General features: G+C 23.2%; 2 protein-coding genes across 5 annotated transcripts in view; one reads left to right on the top strand and one right to left on the bottom strand.

The window, feature by feature from the left end:
• The first annotated feature begins 31 nt into the window (after nt 1-31).
• On the top strand, nt 32-20,936 carry LOC126907606 (ankyrin repeat and IBR domain-containing protein 1-like). 4 transcript variants are annotated; one of them, XM_050689003.1, is made up of 22 exons: nt 32-253; nt 3,150-3,366; nt 3,433-3,551; nt 6,517-6,724; nt 6,781-6,963; nt 7,259-7,436; nt 7,492-7,670; nt 7,765-7,998; nt 8,052-8,200; nt 8,263-8,482; nt 8,794-8,928; nt 12,148-12,307; nt 12,409-12,545; nt 12,618-12,854; nt 12,908-13,042; nt 13,496-13,652; nt 13,742-13,853; nt 13,926-13,969; nt 15,214-15,394; nt 15,795-15,971; nt 19,060-19,264; nt 20,578-20,936. In XM_050689003.1, exons 2-22 carry the CDS (start codon nt 3,301-3,303, stop codon nt 20,635-20,637), a joined length of 3,276 nt encoding a protein of 1,091 aa, XP_050544960.1. In that variant the 5' UTR covers nt 32-253; nt 3,150-3,300; the 3' UTR covers nt 20,638-20,936. The 4 variants fall into 4 exon arrangements, with proteins under 4 accessions (XP_050544960.1, XP_050544959.1, XP_050544957.1 ...); XM_050689002.1 differs by lacking the exon at nt 20,578-20,936 and adding an exon at nt 19,325-20,522 and having other exon boundaries at nt 3,220-3,366; XM_050689000.1 differs by lacking the exon at nt 20,578-20,936 and adding an exon at nt 19,325-20,522.
• A 399-nt stretch (nt 20,937-21,335) lies between these two features.
• The window catches only part of LOC126907623 (zinc finger protein 92-like), an 11,293-nt gene continuing 9,500 nt past the window's right edge, over nt 21,336-23,128 (bottom strand). Inside the window, exons 8-9 of the mRNA XM_050689034.1 lie at nt 21,666-21,811; nt 21,336-21,600 (exon numbers count right to left, since the gene is read on the bottom strand). Coding sequence (XP_050544991.1) covers nt 21,487-21,600; nt 21,666-21,811 — 260 coding nt within the window. The 3' untranslated portion in view covers nt 21,336-21,486. The remainder of the gene's footprint in view (nt 21,601-21,665; nt 21,812-23,128) is intronic.

Below are 23,128 nucleotides of genomic sequence, written 5' to 3'. Positions count from 1 at the left end.
GATATATGAATTGTTTTTGTTTTGATAAAATTGTAACATCAGATATCTTTTGTCTTTGTATACTTATTTAAAACGCTTGAAAGATGTTGAGTGTTATTATATAATACTGAGATAGATTCTAAAAAATGAAGCTGGCAGTTTTATACATCAATTATAATTTCGTAGTTAAATTACGAAATTATAGTGAACTATTTAAAAATATTTATTAAGTAAAATACAATATCATTACAGTAAAAATCAACACAGCTTAAAGGTAAGAATTTATTTTATTAATTATTATATTATTTTTTAATTAAAAAAAATTATGTTGTTAAATATTGTTTATGATCTTAGCAACTAACACCAAATCATTCATTTAGTAGTCCTCTGATGGTTGTTTCACCCAATAACCATGAGCTGCAAATTTCTCGTCATTGTAGTACATATCTGGCCCTCTATAAACTTTAATTTGAACTCTTCCTGGCTCGTCTTTTTAAAAATACTTCAAATTAATTTGGAATATAATATAAATATCTATTAAACTATTAAAGATAGGCCAAATCATTATTTGTAGAGTCTTATCTAATATTAGTATCAAACTCAAATATTAATTTGGTTAAAAAAAATGTTTGTAAATAAAAATATGTGTTATTAGTATTTTTTATATGAGTTAATTATTATATTTGATATTAGTTGATGTACTAATTGATACCAAATAAGTATTAGATAATTTTTTATGTAATTTTTTTAAGTAAAAATCTATATTAAAATTAATTTCCCCCTGCATTATTTAATAATTAAAATTTTATTTCATATTTTTATATTTTAATGTGAAAAACAAAATGATATTGTGGTAAAGAAAATATTCTGGTTATAGTAATTATATTGATTTTTTCACTTGAATTTGTAATTACATTTTTGTATGGAATCAATGGAGTTAAGATCAAAGTACTTATGATTTGAATATATTTGTTCATCACTATTCGGTTGACTTATATCTGGTTGTTCATTTTCTCCATAGCATTTTGATGATAGTATTATTATATAAACAATAATGAAGACCTAAAAAAGAGGTAGATTTATTAATAAATACTAATTGCTGTTATTTAAATAGCAAATTATTAATTATATAAATTAAGAAAAGTTTATAATATATAATGACAACTTTGTTTAAAATTGATTATAGCTGTTCATTAAAACTTCATAAGAAAATTATAATACTCTGATAACAATTTTTTTTTATAAATGGTTTTAAATTATTATTATCTTATTTATTAACAACAAAATTAATTAATAATTTTTAGAAAGATTACCATTAGTTAAACATTTTTATATGTCATTTTATCAGAGTTTAAATTAAGTTTTCAATTTATTTATAATTAATTTTTCTTGTTAAAAAAGTTACAATAATCATTTACTTACTTTTAAAACCATTATTTTAAGACTTTATTTTTTATTTAATAGTTATATGCAATTGTTTATGTTATATTACTATTATTATAATTTGAAAATATTAGAGGAGCTGTTTGGCATAATATATTACAATCTATTTAAACTAAAGATTTCAGGTGTATCAAGAAATGGTGTCAATTTATTTTGCTTTCTTTAGCTACTTTCATTTTATACGGTTCATTTATTTTATGTGTTACACTAAACTCATTTTCTATGTATATTGAATATTAGATAGGAGAAATAATTTCTTTATTCTAAAATATGATTTGAAACCTTGTCTTTGAAGTTTTTTCTTTTTTAATAATTTATTAAATAATTGAAGTGTTGTGTTTCTTTTTTAATCTGGCTACAAAATAGAATTAATTATTTTAACAAAATTATAATGCAAATATAGTGTGCAAATTAACTTTCTCCTTAAAATTTTAATTGCCTTTTAAAGCAAGATAAATATATCTTGCTTTATATATTACAAGTATATACTAATATACTTGTGACAAAAAAAAAAAACTAATATAGTTAATGTGTAATATTGCACCCTTATTTTCTTAAATGATGTAAAATAATGTTGAAAGTTTAACAATTATTTATCTTAATATTTTTGCTATAATTTGTTCAGTGTTATTCTTTATTTTATTAAGTTTTTGCTAATCCATTTTAATTGGAAAATATAAATTATTACAAATAAAACCAGGGTAGGCAATTAATTTTTATGTTAAAAAAATTATTTGAGAACCAGAAAAAAAAACAATTTATAGCCAATAAATATATTAAAATTAAAAATGAATATCACATAAATATGATTTATTTCAATAAATAAAAGATATACTTAAATAAAAAGTAAAATGCAACATTTATTCTGAGCCACTTTTTTTGAAATTTAGTATTCTTTGATATCCAATTAGTTTTACACACAAACAATCAAGCAAATTTCTCTAGATATACAGAAACAATAACAATACTAAAATTAAAAAAAGCTTTGGTGTTAAATATTTTTGGTGGCCTAATTTTATACTCGGGGGTCAGATTTGGATTGTGTGGCACCTAGGATTAAGTTCTAGAATGAAGCTAAATTTTGAATAGTTGTAATTAAGGTCAAATCGGTGAGAATCAAGGAAAAATTTGAATTATAAAAATTTATATTTATTTTAATTTAATGAATGATAGTTAAAATCAAACGTTCTTATAGTTCTTTAATAATATTTTCCATGCATATATTCTATATTAGTTAACTGAATTAAAATTCAGTTAATAAAAACATTCATAAAGATAACCTATTTTTGACACTAAATTTCTATACTAGGTCAATTTTTTTGTATTATCTATATTTATTAATGCATTCAAATATTTTTAAAAGATAAAATGTTACTTTAAAACAAATAAGAATTAGTAGTCATAGACTTGTATGAGAAAATATAATCTACAAATTTAGAGATTTTATTCCAAGTTGTGAATTTATATGTCATGGATTAATTCTGCGAGTACTATTCTTAAAATATGTAATAAATTTTAAATAACTTTAATTTGGAGATAGCCATTTATGTATCACCAATTAATCTCAACAGTGTCTTAGTATAATTAAAAAAAAAAAAATTTTTAATTTCAGTTTTCTATCTTGGAAAAATCTTTTATAGTTTAGGATATACATTTAGATCTATTAATGTCATTAATGATAAATAATATATTTTAATTATTAATTATATTATTATGAATTTGAGAAGATTATTCATAGTCCAACTTTTGTATTATTGTATTTCTACCTCATGAGAAATAAAATTATGAAACTCACAGGATGTATTGTTCAAGTAAAAATTTGTAGCGTACACAAATGAAAAGTTAAAAAGAAATGATACAAATATTGAAAGACATAATATGGGTGGTTCTTCTACCAAATTTAAAAAACATCTACAGCGAGGAGATGAGTATGCTGCTATGCGGGTAAATGAACTATAAATGATTATACTTTAATATAAATATTAATATGTTTAAACATTAATTTCTTAGATGTATTCAAACTCTCCAGAGCTGAAAACTTTAGACCCTAATTTAAGTTATGGTGAAAACCATAACAACAATACTCTATTACACTATGCAGCTAAACATGGAATGAAACATTTATTAAGGTAAAAATATTTAAGTATTTAATTTCAAGTCTTGCAATTTTATTATTCAATATGTTAAATAAAAAATTTTAATTCTGTAGAAAAATTTTTCAAACAATTACATTCATCAGTATTTTTATTGAAATCTATCTTAATCAAGATTTAAATCTATAGCATAAATTTAAATATGGCATAATTAAATTTCAAAGATGCAACAAATTAGCTAAGTGTTTTTTTTTCATAAATCCTCCGTATTTATTGAAAAAAAAAATATTATTAATAAACAATTAATAAATCTTATATTCAAAAATAATTATTTTTCGTAAAAAAAAAAATTTAATCTATAAAACAAGATCTTTAATTATTTATAATATTATAAGAATCTGTAAATATTTTTAATAATTCAACAATCCATGAAAACTTTAATACATTCATTATGTCTCTAATGATTTATTAGAGATTGAAGTAGAGTAAATTTAAATTAAAGATTATAATTTAGAGTTATTGTAGATTTGTTATCCAGTTTAGAATTTTTTGTAGATATTACTTTAGAAAATTCTAATAATAGAAAAATTCTATTCCTTGATATCAATATATATATTGAATTATCTATATAGTTGGTTGAAAATCATTGAAAAATTAGGAATTTTGATCATTTTGCCTGGGTTTTAAAATTTTGATTATATCTATTATTTGATATGGCTTCTTTTTGTATTATAACTTTTGGTGTTCCTTTTTGTAAGTTTTTTATTTAACTAGATAGAGGGTAGATTAAGAGATGTTTTGATGGTTCAATCTCTATCTAATTTGAAAATTCTAGTTGGTAAACAAATAAATAAGTTAATAACTCACACATCCTACATAAATAATGTATACTTATGCTTTAAAGGACAGGTATGAAATTCATTTAAAAAATTATCTAGAGAAACATTAAAAACATTAAAATTATGTTAACATTGGATTTACTTTAAAAAAGTATATTTACAATGACTTCATTTACCTTTACTTTAAGACTTCTCCCTTGTCCTGGTGTCTTCCTATATGGAGTACAAATCCCCTCCTATTCCTCTGTCAAGTATCTCGGACTTACACTAGATAATCGGCTCACGTGGGCTCAGCACATTAAAAATAAACGCTCGTCTTTAAATAGCCGTCTGCGGTTACTCAAATCATTAATTACAAACAATAAATTTACAAACATTAATGTTAAACTTTTAATTTATAAATCCCTTTTAAAACCCATATGGACTTACGGCCTTTAGTTATGGGGCAATGCTAAAAAATCCAATACCAATAAAATTCAATGCTTTCAGAATATTGCCTTAAGAAAACTAATCAATGCACCTCCTTATATCTCTAATTATACACTTCATAACGATCTCAACTTAAAAAACAGTCATGAAGAAGCCATTTCCTACTATAAAAGATTCCACAGTAAATTACTCTCCCACTCTAATCCCCTAATAAAAAACCTCTCAACCTTGTCCATACCTGGAGACCCACCCAGACGTTTAAAACGTAAGTGGTGGCGTGATCTTCTTTCTACTAATATCAATTAATAATAATATAATTAAGTCATTGGAAATATAAAATAAAAATTCTAAGAAAATAAAAAATTAAAAAACATGGGAAGTGTCACTAATGAGTGGTTTCTTCCATCAAAATGTATTCATGTAAATTTTTCTACTCTTATCATATATGCTTATTGTGCTCATTGTACAGATTGTATATTTCTAAAAAAAAAAAAAAAAAAAAACAATGACTTCATTTATTCAATTTATCCTATATAATGCTAAATTATTATATAATTATCATATCATAAAACTTACTTTATGTATCATACCAACTATTCTAATTTTTTTTTTTCAAATATAACTATTTAAATAATCAGAAATTTTCTATGTATATTCATTTAATTATAGTGCTTATATTTTAACTTAAATAGTAAAGACATAAAGGAGATTGGGGCTAGTATTCCTCATTTTTAAAAATAGCCCCCATAAAAATATTGCAATTATGAATTTATATATTTTTTGGAAGAGTTTTATAAATTAGTAAACATCTAATAAGTATCAATGATGGGCATTAACTAGTTAAAAAGTTAATTTTTTTAATTTTTCAACTTAACTGGTTAATTATTTTTCTAATAAATTTTTTAATATAACAAGTCTAATTTTCCATTGATATGACTTAGCTTTTTTCAGTTAATTAGCTAAACTAATATTTAAGCTAAATTAAAAATTTATGCCCTTATACTCTGTGGTTTATTTAAAAAAAAATGAATTTTTCCAAAAATTTATGTGAATGTTAACTGATTTTTTTTTAAATAAATGCTTTTAAAGATAAAACAGTGCAACCAAATTCAAAATGTACAAATTAATAAAAAAAAATTTTGTTATTAATATTTTTTTCTATTCAGTTGAAAATCTATTCTTAGTTTTCCTTTGTATCACCGACCAATAACAAATGATTTTAAGAGATTTTAGCCAAAAAATTGTTTTATGATAGTAATTAATATATCACTATCAGATTTCAATTATTACTAGGTTCTATTATATCAGGACTTCACATTGCTAGGTCCCCCTGTTCTTGGTTTTTGTTGTATAACATCATATATCATAGTTTCAGCAAAAAAATGGTTTAACTTGATTAATAATATAATTTTTAAAGAGTTCATTAAAAATTTTAATGAATTTATATTGTAGAAAAATTCTTATTTATTTTGATCATTACTTTAAAGTATTTGTCTTGAAATTATTTTTCCTAAATCCAAAATATGTAGAAAAATGTAAACTTCATCATATGATAAAACAATAAAAAAAAGTGAACAATTGACTTTATATTTGTTTTATTTAGATAGTGTTGAAAGTTTCTATACTATTATCAAAATATTCTATTTAATAAAATAAAATTGTTCCAGTGATTGTCTTAAAAAAAAAAAATACCAGATTTTATTTTTTATTAACTATATGTTTTAATATTCTAGAGCATTTTTAAATGAACATAATGGAAATCCAAACAAAATAAATAATATTAATGAAACAGCACTTCACGCAGTTTGTTCTCTGTCTCCTCAAAGTTCATATTCCGCTCATGATCGTCGAGCTGCTTGTGTTACTCTGTTATTGAATTGGCAAGGAAACAAACTGTCTGATGGACGTAGGGAGAAAATAAAATTGTGTGCTCAAGATATTGTTAGTTCTCCCTGTAATTAATTTTTTAAAGTGTTTTAATTACTTATATTTGTTAGGACGGAAATACTGCTCTTCATCTTGCTGCTGCCTCAGGCTTACAGTACTGTGTTGACTTAATACTTGCAAATGGTGGGGCTCCAATTTTTAAAACAAATAACCTCAAATTAACTGCTTGTGATTTAGCAGTGAAAAATGGCCATGAAACTTTAGCTCGAAAATTAGAATCTCGAATGGTTTTTGTAAGTAGATGCTGTTTAACTATAGTTAGATCAAGAAGATATTATTTATTTAAAGGTTCTATAGTTGAGTTCATATTGATATCTATATAGCAATAAATTTACTTTAAAATATTTTTAATTTTTATTTTATTTTATTTATGATCGACCATGCAAACCATAAAATATAAAAACTTAAAAAGTAATTATTTAAGCGTTTTTAAATTTATATGGAAATAGTTTGCAAATGAATCTTTTTGACTAGTATTTAATATAATATTACATGTTGGATATTTAACTAGTTTTTAATTTTTTTTAGGGTGAAGACTTAAAAGATATTTTATCTGCAGTTGATGAATACGATTTTGGAGAAGAGGAAACATATGTTGGGTTACGCACTCAAGACTTGCAAGAAGCTAAAGACCAATTACTTGTTGAAACAGCTGATATGTTAAACTTACCATTATTTACTGCAGAAGCTCTTCTTAGAAATAATGGTTAAGTAGAATAGAAAATTTCATAAATATTTTCTTACTTTTAGTTTATTTATAGAGTGGTCTAGAGAAATATTACTTGAAAGATGGGTAAGGGATCCTGATAAATGTTGTCAAATTGCTGGTGTTCAAGTTCCTATTTCTGTGCAATCATCTAAAACAATCTACTTAAATGAAATGCAACAAACTCATTTAAATGTAGAAGATGCTCAACTTAACAATACTTATCTAACTATAGTAAGTTAATAATAAGTTAGTGTATAATGATTGTTTTTATATTTTATCAAAATTTAAATACTATGGAAGCAACTCTGATGTATGGTGTTTTTAGTGTGATATTTGTTTGAATGAACTGCCAAATTCTGACTGTCCAATAAAGCTTTATTGTGAACATATGTTTTGTAATTCATGTTGGAAACAATACTTAACTTATAAAATTAAAAGGAAAGATTCAAGTAATATATTTTGCCCAGCTTTACACTGCCATATCCTTGTTCCAACTGAGTTAATCGAAAAAGTTGTAAGTCCTGAAATGGCTCGGAGATATTTTGACCTCAATATTGAAGTAAGTTAATAAAATATACAATTTTAATATTCTCTAATGACATAATGTTTAAGGCATTTGTTGAAAATAATCGATCCATTAAATGGTGTCCTGTTCCAAAATGCGGTCTTGCAGTACGACTCCCAATAAATGCAAAAAAGTCAAAAAATAGTTCAAAAATAGCACGCTCAGTTGATTGTGGTCGTGGGCATTATTTTTGCTGGTAAAATATTTCAATAGTTAATTTTTTCTAAACATTTTCATGATTTTTTCTTATTATCAAAGGGAATGCATGGGAGATGCACACACACCTTGTAGTTGTGATCAATGGTCTCAGTGGATGACAAAAATATCAGAAATAAAACCAGAAAAAATTCGAGAAACCACCGCTGAATATGAAGAAGCTGCTAATAGTTTATGGCTTGTAACTAATTCTAAACCATGTCCAAATTGCAACTCTCCAATTCAAAAAAATGAAGGCTGTAATCATATGAAGTGTACCAAAGTAATTTAAATTTATTTTTGAATACTTCAGCTTAATTTTTAATGGAAAAATTAGTAAACATTCATAAAAATGTTGTTTCTTTTGTTAAAATTTCCAATTTTTTGGGTTAATAGTGTTAGAGATAAACCTTGAAAGAGGTAAAACATTTCAATCAAATACACTAATGTTAATTAATATTATCTATTACTGAAATTATTATTATTATACACTAAGCCAAAATAAATTATAAGTTAATGTAATATTATTATTTTAGTAAAACAAGTATTAAGAAACATAATATTATAATTTGTATATTTTTCTTTTGTTTGTAGTGTAAATTTGAATTTTGTTGGGTATGTCAAGATAGCTGGAAAAAACATGGATCAGCTACAGGTGGTTTCTTCCGATGCAATCGTGCCACTGCTGCATGTAAAGCTGATGAACGAAGAGGACTTTTATTAAAAGAGGTAAATATAACCATAAATATACACTGTCATTCAGTGAAGTGATTAATAGAAACTTTTAGACATTCTCTTAGATTTCTGTAAATTATATATTTCACTACAGTTTATTATTGATAGTTATCATAAAATAAAATAAAAATTTACCATATATTATCAAAATTGAATTTTAAGGTATAATTAATAATATTTTAAAGAAAAAAGTTATTATAGTTTACATTGTAGTATACAGTAAAATATGAATATTAGATATCAACATTCATACCTTCACAGTCAATTTTTCTACTTTGGTTCTCATATAAACCTTTAATATTAATAAACGTTGAAGTAAATTCAACATTAAATTTAGAAATTGTATCCCAATGCATCTGACCTGTCAAAGTTGTCTTCTAAAAGTTTCAATACTTTTGGAAACATAATTTTTGGTTTTTTTTTATTATCATTTTTGGTTTAATTATTAATATAAGTTAATTATTCATTTGAAGCATTAAAAAAATATGTTCTTAAGTTACACTCCTTGTACTCTTCGAAATCTATTCTGTCCCTTGAGACTGTCCCTGACAATTTACTAATTGGTAGTGTAGCATATTGAATAATTTGAGAATAACGTATCATTAATTTATGTTCTAAAGATGTTATACAAGATAATTCTTTTATCTCTAGCCTCTCAATTTCTCTTTAAAAAAATTTTTTTCTTAAAGTTTTTAAAAAAATTTTTGGATTTTATTAGTTACTTATGTATTTCCATTTATTTGTTATAAAATAATTTATAGGTTTATTCTTTATGTTTTATAGGAGTGTCGATTTTATTTTTTTTCTTGATAACATGTATTAAACTTCTTCTTGTATCTTCTTTTTTCTCATCTTAATCCCAACTTTTTGGGATCGCCCATCCTTATCCTAAACTTATACTTGCACAATCTAATTTTTTATATTTGAACCACAAAGTATTCACTTTACAAAAAATTGTAAAAATAACTTTTTATAGAAAATTGTAATGTTTATAATTTTAGTTATTACAATATATTCCATAAGATGAAAATTGTACCTTAGAAATGCAATTAAGTACAATTTTTCATATTATTCCAAAACTTTGAGCTTTATGCACCTTCTATTAATCAAGTTGTATAAAGTTAAAATTTTATAGATACTATATTTAGGTATATAATAATAAATTTTTGATTGATGCTCATTAATGGTATTTTAACTAATTTAAGTAAATAGCTAATCTTCATCAAATTGTTATGTTTTGTTAAAAATATTAATTTAGAAACAGTTACCTTAATGTATTTTTTTAATTTAATAAAAGTTTCATTTCTTGTCATCAATAAAACTATTCTAACTTGATAAAAATATATAATATTCTTAAATTGCTTTAAAGATATTTTATAGCATTAATATCATATGTAATTTGTAATAAATGTTTAAAAAGTTTTTTCTTAAATAATTTTTAAAAATTAAATAAATTAAATTAAAACTATATTAAAAATATTATTATTTTATATTTCTTCATTTTCCTCGTCTTTATCCCAACTATTTGGGGTTCGCCACTCTTATCCTAAACTTTCATTTGACATGACCTTCCACATCATCTACGCGCACATCAGCCGTTCTCATAATGAATTCATCTTAGCATTGTCATCTCTGCTACACTAATTCTCTGCTCTATTCTTTTGTCAACTGCCCAATAACTTATTAATAGTTGGTCTCACTACAGTCTTATAGAACTTATCTTTCAGCCTCATTGGAATTTCACTATTACATAACACATTAGATGCTTTTCTTTACTTCACTTGTCTGAACATAAACTTGTGTCTTACATTCTCATTAATACTGCTGTTCTTTTACACAACTGTCCTAAATACTTAAAACTTTCCACCTCTCCTATCAGGTTCTTGCTTATTGTTACTGATATCTTCATTCAACCTATCACGTATTCTCCTTTTGTCAAACTCATACTCTATAATTCTTATTCTTAATTCCTTTAATTCAAGAGCTGATCTCCACACCTCTAACATTTGATTAATTCCCTCTATTTTCTCCTATTAACATTATATTGTCAATGAAAAATATGTTCCATGGTTCCTCTCCTTGTATTTCTCTAGTACTTTCATCCATCACCATAAAAATTAAGGGCTTAAGATTTTTTTTTTTAAACGTTTCTTGTATAATTTTTATTGTTGAACTTTTGAATTTTTTCTGTTTAATTGATGTGGCTAAACATTTTATTAGATTACTAAATTGTATAAAATGTTTAAAAGACATTTGTTACACCTAATCCATGAATGTAATAATAATAAACTATACTTAAATTGTTTAATTTACTAACTTTATGATTTATAAGATCTAAATTGTTCATTTCAGTTGGCTAGCGTTACATATGAAACAACAATGAGCAGCTAAAGTTTAATTGGTGCAATACATACCTTCTCATCTGTCATGGATGTTTTACATCAATTGTATCATACTAGTTATATACTAGTGATTCAATTTCAGTATTAATTATGTTATCTTCTTTATTAATACTTTCAGTTGCTCCTTTATAAACTCTAAACGTTAAACTGCCTTTTCTGAAAATTCTTGATAGTACATTTTAAAATTTCATTAAATAAAACTGAATAATCAGTAAGTTTAGAACCAGAAATTTTTAGATATAAATAAAAATATTTTTTAATTTAAAAACATTATTATAAAAATTATAAACTTTGTCAATTAAAAATAATTATACCATAAACAACTGTTAATACTAAAAGCTATAAATGAGATGAGAATAAATGTAATTTTAACATAAATATAAAATGTCCTGATTTTCTAGTTCACACTTCTGTGTATCACCCAAAAGTTTAGAAACAACATGTTTAGACACACTATATATAATTTTTTTATTATTGTACTATGTTTCAAATAAGTAAACAATTAAATTATAAAAATTCCCATATACATGAGAAATACATCTTATTTCAGTGTCTCCAAACTTTTGGAAGTGCACATCAATTCCAGAATATGAAAACTATATTTACATGATTCAAGCTCTCTACATTAAATTTTGTTCCTCAACACCAGACTAATAAACAAGCTCAAAATAGGTTAATTAATTCCCCTTTTCCTTTGTAGAGACCCTGTACACTTCTAGATAAGATTATTTATTTCATGAAAATAATATATGTATTTAAGGTTTGTAAAACAAATAATTTTTTGAACAAACACTTTATGTTAATATTTAAGGCACAACAAAAAAATAAACAAAGTTTAGAACTTAGTAAATTTCTTCACTTTTACACTAAGTTCAAGAAGCATGAAGTTACTAGACATATGGAAGAATTATTTGTCGAAATTGTTAAAAAACGTAGAGCAGCTCTTGCTATAGCATTAAATATTCCTGAAGGTATAACTTTAATTAAATTCATTTGTTTAATATAATACTTAAATATGATTTTTATGTTTTTTATTTACTAAACAAACTATTTTTTATTTGTGTATATTAAGATGATGAGCGAACTAAATTTGTTGAAGATGCAGTAGTTGAAGTTCAAAAAGCAAAACGTGTTTTATGTGCTTCATATGTTTATGGTTTTTACATGCAAAATAGTGCTTATAATAAAAATATATTAGAATTTATGCAGGTATTAATAAATAGTATGATTTTCCAAAAACTTAATTTTTTAAAGTTTTCCTGAAATTGTTTTTTAATTTAGAATGAGGTCGAAGATGTAACTGAAAAATTAGCTGGAATGGTATTACGTCAGTACTTATGTAATCCAAGAAGTGCAATTATTAATACTACATGTATTTTAAGGCGTAAACGCCATGAATTTATTAATGCCATATCAGATGGATCTATATCGTTGGAAATTATGCAGACTTTACCACAAAATTCTAACAAAACTAAATCAAATTCAATTTCTCAGAAACATATGAATGCTACTGCTAAGGTAATTTTAATGATGTAGATTTTAGATGAAAATATTTATAACTATTTATCTAGGATTTATTGAAAAAAGCAATTGGGGATTCTATTCAAATTGATCCTGATAACCCATGGATTATTGATTCAAAAGGACGTCACAGAAATCTTACTGCCATATTAGATTGGCCAGAAAGTTGTTCTGATGAAGAAGAGGTTGGTTTAAAATAAAGAAATATCACTTATTATCGAGTGTTCATGGTATAGCACCATTTTTATAGGATTTTGATTATTATTTAAATAATAATAATAATAAAATAATAAATTTATCATTATTTTATATCATCAAATACTTTAATTAAATTTTACCTTAAGTTAAAAATATTTTTAAAAGATATTAATTTTACTTAATAAATAATATAGAACATAATAGTGATTATGTTGTTCTGGACATGTTCCCTTCTCCAAATAACTTATTTAATTTATTTTCAGCAGTCTTTTTTTTCTTTAAAGGAAAAAATAAACTAAGTGAAATCCTTATTTATATAGTATTGGTTAGGTTGTTTTTGAAATGTTTTAATTATGAAATACATTTTAATTAATAATATATATATATATTATTGTGAGTGCTTACTATTTGTTTACAATTTAATATGTGTTATATATTAGGAAACGGAATTAGATAGAGCTTTGGCTGTAAGTGTTTTTGGTCAATGTAAAATGGAAAATTGTAATAAGGCAAGAGTGAGAAATCCTCGAACTTCTAAATTTCATGAGTATTGTAGTTTGAGATGTAAAAATAGTCACAAAACATTGCTAGAAGAAGGTAATTAAATTTATTCATTTGATGCTATTTAAAATTTAAGATTAATAAGGTTATTTATTTAAAATATTTCAACATTTATTGAATTTCAGCAAAAAAAGAAAAACGCACTAGTATTGTTGGCACTTTTGCAATGGATTTAATTGTTGCCTTAGAAATGTCAAGATTACAAATGATAAAAGATGCTGCACAGCAAAATAAAAAGTATTTTTAGATTTTTATTAAAATTATTTAAATATTTATAAATTTTTTATTTATAATTAATTTATCTTTTAGAATATATAATGAATATGAAGCTGGATGTAGTAAGGAGTATACAGGTAAAATAACCAAATCAGTTTCTAATGTAGTATACTAATATTAATTTAGGACGTTTTGTTGAGAATATACTTCCAATATTTTCTATTAATGTTAAGTATTAAAAAATTATGTTAAAAACATAATAATTAGCAATATTTAGTCTCAAAATAATTTTTTTTGTAAATATGAAGAATACTACCCCATAGTTTTTCATAAAAATCTATTGAATAAAAGTTAATTTATTTTATGAACATTAAATGATAAACATTAAGAGTATTGTAAAAAAAAAATTATTTCTAAAGGTAGTTTTCAGGAGTGCAATAAATTAATTTTGATATGTTGGTAATCAATTTTTTTTTATTATTGTTATTAAATATAAGTCTTGATTACAAAATCATTGGCGGCTGATAATATTTTAATATTACATTGATACATTTAAATTGTATTATATAGGTTAGCTATTTTAAAGAATTAAAGAATTTTTTTGAGCTACATTGTTTCTACTTAAAGCATCTTTTAGATAGTGGAAAATTTTAAGTTTGTGGATAATTTTCTTGTACAATTAGTAATTATATATTTAATGGTTAATGAGTCATTAAATGTTCTACAGAGGGGTGCTTTTCCTTTTTATTTAATAGGTACTTGTGAATTATCTATGAGTGTCTGATTTTCATCTGATTGAGTATTATTAAGTCTTTTTTTTCATATTTGTTATCTAAAAGTTTGTGTCATGTTTAAGTTTTCTAGTTTATTTTCTTATGTATGTGATATGTAATGCTAATATCTCAAAAATTAATATTATAAAACTGGTTATCGGTCATTCTAAATTTTATTTAGTTCATTTACCATCCAATTTTATTCAATACATTTTTAAGAAAAAAAATCATAAGTAAATAAAAAAAGAAATTGGTGGCAGTGTTTTTAATAAATCACTATATATATATATATTTACATGTTCATTATCCAACACTAATCGGGATAGTCTAAAAATCAAAATGATTAATTTTTTAGGTTTTAAACTATTTTTATTTTTTAAATATTGATTTTTGTCAAGATTCTAACATAATAAAGTATAGTATATTTTATTAAGTTAGCATAAATTTAGTCACACGTATTTTATATGGTGTACTTTTTTTTGAGGGGTACAGGTGCTGCAATTTTAAAATTCATTATTGCACTATTAAACTTATTTAATAAGTTCAATTGGAAATAACTACCTTTTGAAACTAATAAACTGTGTATTAAACTTGAAATATTTTTTTAGATCTTTTAGATGATTCTACTGATGATGATTGTCAACTACAAATGGCACTACAGATGTCTTTAGATGAAATTTCTTTTGCTAAATCAAGGGATATTACTAAATCTGAAAGTGAATCTAAAACAATGTCCTCAAAAACATTTCAAGAAAATGATCCAAAGAATATTCCTATTCTTTTTTCAAAGTATGTCACTTCATAGTTAAATGAATAAAAATTGTATGATTACACTTTTAGATTTCATAAGAAAAAAGAATATATAAATAGTTTCAAAGAGGAACAAGTTGACTACATTCAGACAGCTTTAGACCTTGAACCCCACCATTTCTGAATTGATTCTTATGTACTCTCAAAACTTGTTGCACTATTTCTACAAATTTTTTTTAAACAAATATTAACAGTAATAAAAGATAAAGATAATTGTCAAGCTATAATAATACTATGTATTGAAAGCTATAAAGAAAAACATTTAAAAAAAATGATCTCAAATACTTTAATTGCTATATAATTACATTTTTATATAAAATTTAAATTGTATAGCAATATATGATGCCAATTAAAAAAATGTATAATAATTATGTTTTAGGTGTAGTAGCATTAAACTTGATGATGGAGTTTTTAAAGTTGGTGATTTACATAAAAATAGTTATTATTTGGATTTTAGTGAAGATATTTACAATCACTTAGAAGGCAAAAGCTTAAGACGTTCATTATCATTTGGAGATTTACTTTCTCGAAGAGATTTATACAAAAACAATCGGAGGTAGAATTTCAAAGTCTCTTTTTATAGTTTTATTAATATTTATTGGGTATTGTAATAAATTGATAACATGTATATTTATTATAAAATTTAAATTAATATATCATAGAAATTCTATCCATAGCATCCTAATTTTTATTGAATGTCATTGCAGTTAAACTGCTCTTTTAAATTATACATGAAATTAATTTATTTTACAATAATTTTTGTAATTATATATTTAGTATTAAAATTTAATAGTTGAAAAATAAAAAGTAAATAAAAGGTATTATATTTATTAAATAGGGGTGTGGTGTGGTACAGTTTATCATTCAGTTGCAATGAGTAGCGCTGATGTTCAGCTGTGCTGTTTGCTGTTGGTTCCTGGATGAATGACCATGTGGGAACTTAAATAGTAACACACACCTAGCCCCTCATTGACTCTCTCAGCTATAATAAGGTTGCATCAGATCAACAGCTTGTGTAAAAATACTATTAATTAATTAAATTAATATCAGGTAAAAACGACCTCAAATAGCTTGGATAGGGGCTAAATGATATTTTTTAAAATATTTAATTCAGTTTTTCAGTACTTATATAAAAAAAATACAAAGGTACAATATTATTACAAAAACATTATATTAACATTTAATTTATAAAGGTGGCCCAGCATTCACTGACAACTTAAATAATTTCTGATCTAGTTAATATATTTTACTCATCTTTTTTTTTAAAAAACAGTTATATGTTCAGATCTATAATTATATTTCAATAATTTATACTTTAACATTTTATTCAACATATTTATTATTTTTAAATTTTAAATAGAATGTAAAAAAAGAAAATTCAAAATAGCTATTTTATAGAAATGATATTAAGAAAAATGTTGATAAAAAAATATCTTATTTAAAATTCAGTAGTAAATAGTCAGTATCATTTTAAAGTTTGTGAAAATTTGTATTTTCATGTATTATTTTACGGTATTAAACATTGCAATACGTGTTGAGGCAAAGGCAGAAGAAAAGTAAGATAAGTAGTTTTATCTCAAAAGAGATAAAACTAAATAATAGGTATTATTATTCCTGTTTTTATTTGAACTAAAGCTGGTCATTAGAATTTTAATAATTTTCATAGAAAAATCTATACTCATATCATATTTAGTGTGAAAAGATTGTTTACTTCTGTCCTTTTTTATAAAACATAGCCAGCATATGATACCGTAAAATATATATAGAAAAATTTAAAACATTACAGAAAACTAACTATTAAATATTGAGATTTTTTTTCACAAAATTATTTTATAAAATCTATTCTAAAAAATGGCTATTTTAATTTTTTTTTTTTAACATTTTTTATACATTTTTTTTTATTTAATTATAAAAATGATATTAAATACATTATCATAGCCCTCAAGTATATTAACTATTAAAAAAAAAAATAGCAAAAAAATTAAATGAATCAAAATTTATCCAAGTTGTCAATGAATGCTGAGCCACTCTGTATACTTTATTATAATTTTTTTGTATTAATTATTATAAAAAATTTTACCTGACAGGAAACTAAATAATAATTATTAGGGTTTGTCAACGATGTATTTTTGGACATCAATATCGTACTGATTTTTAGCAATATTTAATTGCAATATTGAAAAAAAAAAGATATTTATAAATTATATTGTAATTTTAAATGTTTTCACCACTTTTTTTTTATTTTCAAAAATAAGTTAAGTTACCATTATTGTAACAATCAGGCTATCGTATACCAACCAAATCAGATAATGATATTAATACAAAAAATATATAGATAATAGCTATATCACATAATGATAATAAAATATTTTCAAATTATTTTTTATTATGAAAAAATAAGTTTTTTTTTTGTTATAAGACTTTATCATAGAATATTCAGTAAGTAAGGATACAGGTAAATTGTTACAAACAATGAGAACAATAAAAATGGGTTTCCTTATTTATTGAACACTCTTCTATATATTGTTTATATTAAAAAGGATAAAAATGTTCTTTATTAAATAATAGTATTATAGTTTCAGTGTTTTGGTTTTAAAAAAAAATATATAAGTGCCATTTATATTTTTTTATTGCTTTGTCATAACTAAAAACAAATTTTATTCTTTTCAAAATTATAATTTAAACTTTTACAGAATAAAACATTACTATCATCTAATAAGGATTTTTTTTTGGGGGGGGGCTTAATTTCAATTTATTTTTCAAATTGAGTTTTAATCAGTTGTTGCTGTATATCTTCTAATTTTAAAATTTCTTTCTCTAATTCTCCTCATACATTATTTTGTTCGTGTTTTGTTAAAAATAGGAATAACAACAATGTCATAATAAAAAACCTAAGAATTGAATTTTGTATCAATAAATATTATTTTTCGCATTATCTTAATTCTATATTCAATAATATATTATAAATTGTTATTATATAAAATAATAACAAAATAATCACAAAATGTTTTTGGGCTAATATCAAATAATATATATATTTTATAACAAAGTGACCAAAATTGAAATAGTTTTCTTCATTAAAAATTATTTTTTTCGATTATTGTGATATTTTATATTGTGGTAAAAATAAAAAAAGTCAGCGATATTGTTGACGAACTCTAATAATTATTTATAATAAATTAATTCTTCTCAGTATGAATTTATTTAATTTCTCTCTCGTTCCTCTCTCTTGTAAAGTTGATAAAACAAATATTGTGTTGCTTTTTAAATGATCAAATTAATTACTTTTTTTATGAATTTATTTTTAAATAGAAATATATTACCCAAATTCTGATAAATCATTAATTCAAATGACCTCGTATTATACATTTCATAATTTTAGTATAAAATACTACAATAATATTGTAACATTACTCTATGTAAATAAACTGAGTTTAATGATATAATTACAATCTTAATGATCTTGTATCACTTTATTCTATATGAAATTTTGATTTAATTATTTTGCCTTACTAAGTCAAATTAATTATTCTTTTTCAATACATTCATTATATATTAATTGTTTATTGTATTGAATGCTAATGTGTATAATGATTTTTATTTATTTTGGCTTCATAATAAATAATACTTTATGTGTTATTTAGATATTGTGTAAATGTGTATCATATGAGCAGTGATAATAAAAATGAGTCAATTGGTACCAACAATTTTAAAATGAAGTATGATTTTCAAATGTTACCTAAAAGAACTGCATCTATACTTATGGAGATTGATAGTAATGGAGAATGTCATGCTGTAAAATCTTTAGATGACAGCAATATTGCTACACCTATAAGTTCTGATAAAAAAGTATGTGTTATCATCTTGTTTACTTCTTTAGTGTGCAATTTTAAATAATTTTTCTGTTAGTTGTGCAATATTTTAGCCCAATTTTATTGGCAAAATTCATCTAAACAATACAAACAATTGAAAAAGGTTGGAAAAACTACAGCAATAGATAAATCGGATGAAACATTGGAAAAAGAATTCAAAGATATGGAAAATCAATTTAAACATAAGCTTAATATAAAAATAGAAAAATTGAGTAGTCATTCTGAAGATAGTGCTGATAATGATATATCAGCTGACATAGAATCTGACACAGGAATTCCTAAATCACCTACTCTATTTATATCTGGTGTATCTATTAATCGTACTCCTGAAACAAAATCACCTATTTCAGGTCGAAAATTAAGATCTGCTAGTTTATGTGTTCCAAAATATTTACTGAAACCTTTGTATAAAGGATCTTCAGCTGACAATTTGACATCTTGTAGAGAATGTAATATTATCCATACAAATAAAGCACACTCCTATCAAACTTTATTTAATGAAGATAGATTGAGTGCTTCAGCAAATATGATTGATAAAAGAAAATGTGTATTTACATTTCCCAAGTCCATGACAGATGGAGAACTTTTTTCTACATTGCATATTGATAGAAATAAACTGAGTTCTTATGATTTCCATGAGGCTTTATTTCTTAGACATAAACGTGGCCAATATTAAGTGCCATTTAATAATTTAATGCCATTTAGTATTATATATTTAATTAAATTTTACTGTTAACTTTTTTTATGTTCATTTTAATTAAATAGCTCAAATTTCTAATTTTATTTTTAAAATGCCAATCCAATGATATATAAGCCATAAAATTCTACTGCCGATTTTTTAAGACTTGATTTTTCTAGTCCAATTAATAAATATTCTGAATTTTAGTTATAAGATTAAAAAAAAAATTAGACATGTAATTTACATAGACGTTTTCAATATTTTTTAAGTTCCTAAAAGGGTTGCAAATTATATTTATAATAAAATTTGTTTGCCTTTTTTCTGGTTTTATTTTATGTATAATCAATAATATTCTTATTATATTTTAAAGAAAAATATTAAGAAAATTTTTGTTTTTTAGTAGTTAAAAGTGTTTTTAGCTTTTTTTACTTTTTGTAACCCTATTTCCTAAATAGTTATAACAATTGTAACAAATAGTCTGAATTAAAAAAATAACCTTTTAGCTTTAGTGTGAAAAAACAAGGCCACAAAACAGTTAATAAAATATGTAATGATATATATTTATTTCATTAAATTTTGAGTTCATTGCTATGCTTAACTATATGTTTTAGTTAGATTTTGTGACAACTAAAGAAATGCAGCTAGCTGTTAACTTAAGATACACATGGTAACTGAATTTTAGTTCTTATCCTAGTCAAATAAACAAAGTTAACTTTCAGAGACTGAGATTCAAACTCATGAATATGTTTAAAATTAACCCCTTTTTATCTTTCCTTGATAATTTTATCATTTAAATTTGTTTTTTAAAATTATTTTTTATTTTAATCATATTTAAATTAAACAAATTGATAACAAAATTTTAAGAAATATATAACCACAATAAGAAAATTATTATTAATATTTGTATTATAATTTTAACTGTAAAGATAATCCCACTTATATATGGATAAAGTAATTCTTACGAGAATTTGACATGTTTAATGTGATATATTTAATTTTTGTACAATTTTTAATATATTTTTTTTTTTTTTTAACTTGTGTTATAGAATGAATTCCTATAATGTAATATTTAAACAGTTTCATTTTGTTCATATTGTAATTTTTTAATTTTATTTAAATTACATGAAAAAATATTATTTATGACTACCTAAAAATGATTTTTGATCAATTTTATAACATAAGTACCTATAATTTTATATAATAATGTATTTTAAAACTATTTCAAAAATATTCCTGTACTATGTAGGTAACTGGTTAAACTAATAATTGTTCATGATATAGCTCATTCTTAACAATTTTTCAATACTAATAAATATTTTCCTAAAAATGGCTGTCCTATCAAAATATTGTCCCAATTCCTGATATCAAATATCAAAACTTAATTTTCCAATATATTTAAAAAATTAATTAAATGACAATTTAATTATATTTGTAACATATATGTTTTTCATATAATAATGTAAACAAACGTTCTGTACACAATTTCCATTTAGAAAATTAAATGCTAATACAATATTTTTTTATTCAATGATTTCATTTGGTTTCATTGTATTCAAAGGCTTTACTCTTATAGTATTAAATAAATATGATTGTTCAACAGCATCATTTTGGACTTTATATTTTTCATTAAAAACCTGAAAGATATTGTTAGATATATCACATGAAATAATATTATATTTTAAAATAAAATGTGTCTTACTTCTTGTAAATCAATAAGAGGCTCACATACCCCATTTTTTTGTATGATTTCTTCTTTATGTTTCACAATGTGAAGCATGTAGGTATCTTTTCTTACTGTTTTAAATTTACACATATCACAGCTATACATAAAACCATCATCCAATCCTTAAATTAAAAAGTCACTAATTGATTATTTTTCAGAAATTTTTAATTTATTTTAACTATTTAATATAAAATAAATAATTCCGTGACTGATATCTAAAAACTTATAAGTCACAAAAATAGGTTTTTGAGATTTTTATAATTTGTAAAGAGGATACTTTCAGTTGTGTGCGTCAAAAATGTATGAATTAATATAACCAAAAAGTTTTGTTTTTACACTTCAAAAATATCTGTTTCCAATAGATACAATTGAAATTTTGTACTTGAAAAACTGCTATAATTAACATACAGCTTTTGAATTTTAATCTGTATTTACTCACTGTAATACACCCATGATAATGACACTAATAGCGCCGTGTAAAAAAAGAACTATGATAATAGCAACAGTAAAATTTAAATTGAAAATTAAAAAAAAAATTATACCATCTAATAATTACTAGGTTGAAACACCATTTTCACATTAAAAAACCCAGTACAGTGGGGCCATGGCATAGATGATATCTGACAATGATTAAAATCACTCTTATAAAAAAAACTCTTTGTTGCAAATCTGTAGATAGTGTTTAATGTTTAAAAATTGGTGGATTATTCCAAAAGCTACATGATCTCCTATTTCCTTATTTATATTCTGATTACATGTTTTATGATTTATAAATATAAATATATATATTTATAATATATAAAGGGAAAGGGTCCAATTAAAAAAAAAAAGTATGCTGCATATAATAAGAATATAAATAGTACTTATCTTAAAAAAAATTATAATGATCCATACATTATTCAAAAAGTTAAAAATATAAAAAAGAATTTTTTTACAAAAATCAAATTTTTTTTATTAACTTTGATGTCTGTTTTCACCATAAAAAAAAATAAAGTCCGAATTTTTTTTTCCATGATAAAGTATATTACATAAGCTTTAATTTAAGATATATAAAAAAGTGTTAGTTTCCAAAACACTTTCAAAAGTTAACTTTTTGTGAAAAAGTTGTCATTTTGAACCCCCTCCCCATGGGCAGGTAAAGGGTCAGATTAAAAAAATATATATACCAAATGATATGTAAAGACATCATGCATTTATAAAAAAAATTATATTAATTTGGTATTTTTGATAAAGTTATGGCAGTTTTAAGTAAAAAAATGTACAAAATTAGCAGTTTTTAAATTTGTAATTTTTTTGGAGATTTCCCCCATTTACGGGGAATGAGGGAAATTTTTTCAATATTTGATGGTATTGTTTTTGACTAGATACGATTTGTGATCTTTTGACGTACCGTTGAAAGAAATCGGATCAATGAGAGCTGAGAAAAAGTGGTGACAAAA

This window comes from Daktulosphaira vitifoliae, unplaced genomic scaffold (genome assembly GCF_025091365.1).
Source record: "Daktulosphaira vitifoliae isolate Bord-2020 unplaced genomic scaffold, ASM2509136v1 Scaffold_5, whole genome shotgun sequence".
Classification (NCBI taxonomy): domain Eukaryota; kingdom Metazoa; phylum Arthropoda; class Insecta; order Hemiptera; family Phylloxeridae; genus Daktulosphaira; species Daktulosphaira vitifoliae.
This window is presented reverse-complemented; position numbering and strand designations above follow the sequence as displayed.

Bases quoted from the DNA above. Each gene is read 5' to 3' on its own strand.
- LOC126907606 (XM_050689002.1), top strand. From the start codon at position 3,301: ATGGGTGGTTCTTCTACCAAATTTAAAAAACATCTACAGCGAGGAGAT. The intron at 7,671-7,764 runs GTAAGTTAATAA...TGGTGTTTTTAG, and splicing joins ACAATACTTATCTAACTATA to TGTGATATTTGTTTGAATGA. The intron at 13,854-13,925 runs GTATTTTTAGAT...TTTATCTTTTAG, and splicing joins GCTGCACAGCAAAATAAAAA to AATATATAATGAATATGAAG.